Source organism: Panthera leo, chromosome D3 (assembly GCF_018350215.1).
Source record: "Panthera leo isolate Ple1 chromosome D3, P.leo_Ple1_pat1.1, whole genome shotgun sequence".
NCBI lineage: Eukaryota > Metazoa > Chordata > Mammalia > Carnivora > Felidae > Panthera > Panthera leo.
In genome coordinates this window covers 20715327-20723436 of record NC_056690.1, presented here as the reverse complement: position 1 = coordinate 20723436, position 8110 = coordinate 20715327, and the positions used below count along the sequence as shown (strand labels likewise).

The window sequence follows — 8110 nt, the reverse complement described above, 5'->3', positions numbered from 1 at the left end:
AAAGTGTACTTTTGAGTTTTATAACCCTTGTAAACGAACTAAAAAATATTATATACCTTTTGATATTATGAAAAAACAAGGAGCAAATAAAAAATATTCTTCTCAATTCTGAAGTTTTGTTAGTTGTCCCCTGTGAAAACATCTGTATCTTATGCATTTCTATGGAGTGCTTCTAGAAAAACATTTTCCATTTTTCAATTAAAGTTGGTCTATACACTCAGTATATTTTTAGTATAGCCAAATTGTAACTTTTTGAGAAAGTATGCATTCAATGTTTTCTTAATAGGAGCTATCTCTCACAAGTTGCTTCCATTCATTTTTCATGTTTCAACATGAGTTCAATAGGATGTGCTTGCAACAGCCCTGTGGACCCTACAGTGCTGGTCAGTGACGACCAGCCACCCAAAGGAGCCCAACATGGAGGCTTTGAGCTATGTCAGCATGTGCTTGTTCCAGAGCTCTTCCTGGGGTTTAGTGGAAACTGCACCCTCCTCAGTGTGTGGTGTGGGCTGGGCTCCAGCACCAGGGCTCAGGGAGGGGCTGGACTGTCACTGAATGGGACCCATGTGCATGGACAGCCCCTCCTGTGTCAGGGGTGGAGGGGAAATGAGAGCCTGGGGCAGCCCAGCCCAGTGTGGGGACCAGAGGCTGTGCCACCATGGCCTGGACTCCTGTCTTCCTTAAGCGCCTCCCGCACTGCACAGGTAGGGACAGGCCTTGTGGACACAGGGTGGGCTCCAAATCACTCTTTCTGTCCTCAGTGACCTGAGAGATGCTTTTTCTTTTTCCTTTCTAGCCCCATCCCCCCTGAGTGTCTGTGTTCGCGTGTCCCCTATCCCAGCCTGTGCTGACCCAGCCGCATCTGCATCTCCAGATGCTTCTGCATCTCCAGAAGCAACGGCCGGACTCACCTGCGCCATGAACAGTGGATTCCGTGTTTGCAGCTACTACATAGACAGGTTCCAGAGAAGCCAGGGAGCCCTCCCTGGTATCTTCTTTGGTTCTCTTCACACTCAAATAAGCACCAGGGTCCGGGGTCCCCAGTTGCTTCTCTGAATCCAAAGATGCCTGGGCCAATGCAGGAATTCTGCTCATCTCTGATGAGCAGCCTAAGCACGAAGCTTCTATTGTGCTACAGATCCTGGCAGTGGGAGCAGCTTTCCTTACAGTGTCTCAGACAAGGAGCGAGTGACACAAACACACTTGGGGCTGAAAGCCTTGTCTCTGAGCATCCTGTACTGAGACACTTGTGTGGACGCTCCTGTAGGAGGGAGTCCTCTGAGGGGTCACGTGTCCTTGAGGAAGAAGGAATAACACAGAGATCATGCTGTTGCCTGAGACAGCACAGGTGTCCCAGGAGCGCACACAGGTGAGGGAATAGAGCCCGATGGCACAGCCTTATGGTGTCTGGAGAATAAATACTTTTACAGCATAAACCTCAGTCTCTCTCTCTCTTGTTGTCTCTCCTTTACTAGTCTCAGAATAATTCACTTTACACACTCCTGGTCAGTGATTATATGTTTGTCTGTTTATGTGTTTTCCCACAACAAGGAACTCTCTGGGACATGTGGAGAGTGTCCTCAAATTTACCTGAATTTCACACCGAGGTTTATCTGCCAGGAAACAGTGACATGTGCACAGGTGAAGGGCTCAGCACCAGGAGGCTGCTCCCCATTTTGATGCCAACAGCAGCTAGTAGCTCACCTGTACCCTCTGTCCAACGTGCGACAAATTGGAGGTTCCCACAACTCCCTCGATGCGTTCCGTTTATTCGCCTGAGGGGCTCACAGATCTCAGGGAAACACTGACTCCTTTAGTCAGTTCATTAAAGATATGGTGAAGGGGACAGGGGAACAAGTAATGAAGAGCCACCTAGTGTCAAGTCTGGGAGCGTCTCGAGCACCAGAGCATCAGTCCCTGGGGAGTTGAGGTGCATCTTTTCTGGCAGTGGATGTGTTCGCCAAACCAGAAGCTCTTCAAACACTGTACTTTGTGACTTTATTGAGGATTCGGGGAGACATGATCAGATATTAACTACGCTGTCAGCCTTTTTCCTGTCTGTCAAGTATGAGGGGTGAAGATTCCCAGCCTCTGACCAAGCCTTGGTCTTTCTGGGGACCAGCCCCATCCAGGAGGCTTCAGGGAGCCCACCCAGAGTCACATCATTAGAACTAGGATGTTTCTAGTGTTCTTTTCATTTAGAAAATGACAAGAATTTCAGCAATTCGGTGTCAGCATCTAGGATGTAGAGACAGGTGTGTAGTTTCTGAGATCATACAGTACTGTTGTCTGGACTGAAAATGGTGACAGAGGTACCCACATTCATCCACAAATCTCAAGCCGTAAACTGTGTCTCTTGTGTTACTGATGACACAACCATATCTGACATGTTAATAAGCACCTTGGTCAGAGACAATTTCCTCTCTCACCCATCTGACTAAAAGTGAGTCCCAAAGACTTCAGACTCTCCTCACTGCACCCTCCCCCACACACACTCTGCTCATCTCCCCTCTTCTCCTGCTTCCCTCAGGCCTTCCGTCTCTCTCTATGGCTCTTCAGGCCCGAACTCCATCTCTATGTTAGGATTTCAGAGAAAACTATAATCTTGCAAGAGTTTCCACTCTCCAGGGTCCATCTCTACAGAGACGTTGCCGAAATTGGACCAGCAGGAAATCACTTCCTCATGTGATTCCTGCTCTCATCTCTGATGGTAGTTTTCATGCCCCACCAACCTCATCAATCTCTGTAATACGACCACATGATTACCGTATTTCCGTGAAATGAATGTTCACCCAGCCTTTGAGTATTTGCACAGAGAAGCGATTCATGCAATTACTTCCGCCTTCAGAATGACCGAGGCTGCACACAGGGTAACTTTTGCCATGGTGAACGAAGGAAGGATTGGCTGCATATTTCAATACATGACAGCTTTTCTTGGTCTTGAGAATATTGGTTTCTAAGACCAGCAGGACACTCACTCAGTCACACACTTTTGCACCAAGCAATGCAGTGTCAAGCATTAACCCTTTTGCAAAATAACAGTAGACACTATCTGACGGTCACCCAATGGAGGTATCAGGGGATACGAGAGGCACAGTGGGGGAGGGCTGTGATGTGAAGGGCATGAAGAAGGGGCTGTGTGATCAGCCCCTATCTTGTGCTTCCGAAGACCTGAAGACCCCACAGCTATGGGAAATGTGTCTACAGGAAGGAGAATGGATAGAAGGCCCATCCACAAGGCCTGACATTCTGATTCAGTGAAATTCCTATAGAACTAATTCAGACCATATTCCTCCCCTTTGTGTAAGTTTCATACTCGTGCAAGAGAAGTGGCCTTCCAGACATTGGCCTTCTTGAGTTCCAAGCTCCAGAACACTGGACGGTCATACAGAGAGCCAGCCCCAGGGATGGTTTTGCATGGAGACCAACACAACACTCAGCAAATGCAGAGAGGACATAAGGGGACAGGGATACACTTGTCTTCATGTGTGGCCTCTGAAGAAAAGGTTTTCCATTCTCCCTCTCTTTCTCTCCCTCTCTCTCTCTCTCTCTCTCTCTCACACACACACACACACCAACAGGCCCACGCACCCACACACACACACACACACAAACACGGATCTCTCCTCTATCTGAGTATATGGTGTTTGGGATTTTGTAGCTTCATGGCTTCTCTTTCTCCCCAAAACACATGGTCAACCTGTGCTCATCCAGCCAACCTCAGGGTCACAAGCCCAGGAGGAAGCATTCTCATCATCAGGAAACTCCAGCGACATCCAGTGTGACCAGTGTCCTGTCACTGAGCAGCCAGGACTTGCCCTGATCACCTTCTCTCCTAAGACAAGTTGATGCTTAGGAATCCCAGGGTGAGTCTCTATCACTGTGGGCAGCTCAGCCTCTGACCCCCTTGGGCTTCAGTCAGCACTTGAGGTTGATCAGTACATTGGTTCTGGAATAGCAGCTTCAGTGTTGCTCCCACACAGCTCAAAGCCCAGGGGGATGTATCACACCCTCCCTGTGCTCTTAATGCTGGACTGTTACTCCCTCAGTCCCCCCAGTGACACCTCCAGCCAGGTTGGAGTTCTGATGAAAACTCTTCTGTCTCAAACTGGGGCCACAATGCCTGTGACCTCAGGGACATAGTCCCCCTCATCTCCACCTCTCCACCACTCACATGTGGGATCTTTGACCGAAGATTCGTGTAGCCTTGGTGAATAGAAATTCACTCCTCTAGTCATGGTGGCTGGATGAACTATTGCTCTCTCCTGCATATGCTGGACACAAAGAACGCAGGTAGAGCTGTGCTCACCCCAGAGACAAGTCTGACCCCAAATCGCTCGCTCCTAGAAGCTCTGTGTGTGCTTAGTAATTGAGTCACTGAGATGGCTGCGGTTCACAGGAACAGACTCCCCCTGGGCTTTCATTGGACATCATGCCAGACTCACCTACTTATAGAACAAAGCCACCATAGTAAGCTGGTGGCAAAGAAAACATGACTTTGCAAAAACTTTATAGCAGGCATCCTTTTTGCATTGTTTTTCCATCCAGGTTTTTACCTACAATTTCTATCCATCTTTGCTCTGCAATAAATACTGTTGTATGAAAACTATACTAGTGATTGTATCTGCATTTTCATAATAATGATGTCATTGACTGAAATAAATATTACTGAGAGAAATTTTGTGTGAAGGAGCACACACCCATTCAAAGGGCACACTGGGCTAAGTGCTGACTAACACATAAACTGTGTCACCGGATCCTCGTCAGAGCACCTGCTGCTGTCGCTCCTTCCCTCCCAGAACGGCCTGCAAGTTTGTCTTTGGGCTCTGAGGTCAGTGTCACACTCAAGGCTCCTGCAGACTTGGGTCTCTTTGCTGGGAAAGCAGATCCTGGAAGGAATCACTGCACATAGTATGAGGAGAGCTATTGTTTTCAACAAGCAGACAGAGTGACAGATGACAAAGATTTTTTTGTGTAACGCCCCGAGGAATACACACAACTGTTTCTACTCACAGCCTGAACAGAAGCTCTCCCCCTCTCCTCAGTGCTGTGGGAACCTTGGAGGAAGGTGAGCTCTGGAAACCCGGGAGAAATCACGTAACAGGAAAGGACACAGAATCCTACACAGAAAGGTCCACATATCCGGTGGCACTCATCACTGCACTGGGCATGATCTTGATCTAAGTGGACTTTTGGTAGAGACACCACCTCCTTCCTGACCCATGACCCATACAGGCGGCCACGGACTGAGTCTCCCTGAGGAGTCTGAGTAGAGCATCCAGTCTGGCTTAGGTTATGGGAGGTTCCCTAGAGGGACACCTGGACTGACCCTTGTCAGAGTGCTGTGGGCAGTGCAATGGGGACACAGGAGCTGTCTTTGGTGGACTTGCCTACCAGTTGAAACAATGGCGGCTCTGAGTCCGAACACCAGGGGGCTCACAGGACCCATTGCTGTGGGTTCAGGGCTGATGACAACTGAAACCTGCCACCTGTACTCTCAGTGCCCCCTGAACACTGCTTACAACTGTGTCCTCCTCACCCTTTGGCCTGAAACAGCCCCCCCTCAACCAGCCCCCAGACATCCTCAGGCAGAGGGAACTGACACAGGCCCAGGGAGGGGTCAGAGAGCTGGGGTCTCATTTGCATGGAGGGGGCCCTCCCTCCCTCAGAAGATGAAGAGGGGAAGGGAGAGGTTAGGGGAGGCTCTGCTCAGCCGTGAGGCACAGAAGACAGAATCGGTGATGACCACCACCATGGCCTGGTCTCCTTTCCTTAGCACTCTCCTCGCTCACTGCACAGGTGACTGGATGAGGGCACACAGGAAGGGGCTCTGGGAGGACATGTGGGTCCTGCTTCCACTGTCTTGTGTCCATACCCCAGCATCACCCTCTCTGTGTTTCTACCCCTTCCAGGGTCCTGGGCCCAGTCAGTGTTGACTCAGCCGCCCTCAGTGTCGGGGTCCCTGGATCAGAGGGTCACCATCTCCTGCACTGGAAGCAGCTCCAACATCGGGGGTGGTAATTATGTGAGCTGGTACCAACAAGTCCCAGGAACGGCCCCCAGTCTCCTGATTTATAAGAATAACAAACGACCCTCCGGGGTCCCCGATCGATTCTCTGGCTCCAAGTCTGGCAGCTGAGGCTCCCTGACCATCACTGGGCTGCAGGCTGACGACGAGGCTGATTATTATTGTGCATCGTGGGATGATAGTCTCAGTGCTCACACAGAGCTCCAGGCCTGTGGGAAAGTGAGACAAAAACCTGCTGTGCCCACAGTGAAGGGCTTTCCTTCTTCAGCCCCACTTTCTGTCAAAACTGTTGCTTCCCTCTTTGTTTAGCCTAAAACTGACCCTGAAACCAAACCCAATGAACCGCCTCTAGTATCTGTCCTTTTCCTGTCAATTCTGTCCCCAAAGCCTGTCCTTACATGCACGCATTTTCTGTTTCATACAAGCTGATCAGAAATTCCTGGATGCTGGGGCAGGTTGTCCTGGGGACCAGTGTCTCTGAGGGTTGTGCCTGTCTGCTACGCCTACCATATGACGATACCACACACTGGATGCCTACACCAAAGATAGTGAATTTCTCTCAGTTTGGAGCCTAAATGTCCACGTTCAAGGGGGTGGCAGGATTGATTTCCCCTGAGGTCACTCTCCTTGACTTGCAAGTGGTGACATTCGTCCTGGGTCCTCACGTGGCATTCCCATGTGTACTCACCCATGCTGCCTCTACCTCTTCTGTAAAGATGCCAGGCCTGTTTATGGGCGCAGCACCCTTATAACCTCATTACCATGATGACATCTTTTAATGCCTTTTCTCAAACAGTCACAATGTGGGTTCAGGATTCCATACAGGGTTTTGAGGGGCACAGATGAGTTCATATCAAGGTGTCAGGACAGACCCGGACACACAGTACAGCTGTCCAACTCAGGATAGTCATTGTCCACATGATATGCATGAATGGCATTTACTGAACCCTCACTACATGACGTATGTTGGTTTAGGAGCTCAAGTCGCAGTGCAGAAGTGACAAGGAGGGTCCCCAGGCTCAGGGAGCCGACACTGTCTGTGGAAGAAAGGGAACACACAAGCAATACATTGTGCCTCACCCTGACTTCTCACATGACGACCGAATGTCTCTGCAGGCTCCGGTCACACCCACACGACACACCTTCTGCGTGACACAGACTTGTTCTCTGTCTCCCAACGATCAGCAGCCTCAGATTTCATGTGACTCGATCACATCACCCCTCCATCAGCCCTGACGCTATTGGGCGACAAGGGAAGGGATTGTGCGATTGGTTTGGATAACACAGTGCGTGTCTTGTGGGAATTGAACTCAGTCCCTGACTAACCACGTAGCTTGGAAGTTTGGGGTCCAGATCAGAGAGGCAGATGATAGAACTTTGAACAACCAGGTCCCCACCATATGCATCGTCTTCCCTCCATCGTCTTTGTAATTCAGGTTGGGACATGGTCTGTGGGCTCCGGCATCTGCGGAGGAGACACAGGCCAGGTGGTTCCCATCTCATAAAACTACAGCTCGGGCCCCTGTCCATTCTGACATCTGCACCTGGTCAGCTCAGGCCAACACACACTCCCAGGCACAAGGTGCTGATGTGAAACGGAGGCAGGCCCAGGAGAGGTGGAGAGCATTAATAAAAGCAAATGCTTTGTTTTCTTAGAGACTTTAAAAAGAATTCAGAGTGTTCACTGTTTTTGATCCTAGGAAAAAGATGTATACATTTCAAATGGCTCTGTAAGAAAACAATCACTGAATTCAGGTAATAACATAAAAGGTAACTTAAATAAATGGTGAAATATTTTCTTTCCTAAAGACCCTGGCTCAAAACTTTAGCAATAAGTAGACAGGTTGCGCAAGCACTTTATCGCTGCTTCTTTTTAGGTTTCCTTTGAGAAGGCGTGTGGGCAGGTACAAGCACAGGTGCCATGCAGATCCTTCTGAGACCGGAACGGGGGAGAAGACGTGGCAAACCCCCAGCGACTCAGTGTGCCACCAGGGACACCTGCTCCTTCTCTGAACAGGCTCTTTGACAGCAGAGACAAGCCTCTCGTCCAGGCTTCATGGTCCTGAGGACTCAGAAGGCTGC

General features: G+C 49.7%; 1 gene segment (V, D, J or C); it reads left to right on the top strand.

The window, feature by feature from the left end:
* The first annotated feature begins 658 nt into the window (after positions 1-658).
* On the top strand, positions 659-6139 carry LOC122204026. The segment is given in 3 exon segments: positions 659-704; positions 842-988; positions 5913-6139. Coding segments are annotated over 3 exon segments (420 nt in total).
* The last annotated feature ends 1971 nt before the right edge of the window (positions 6140-8110 follow it).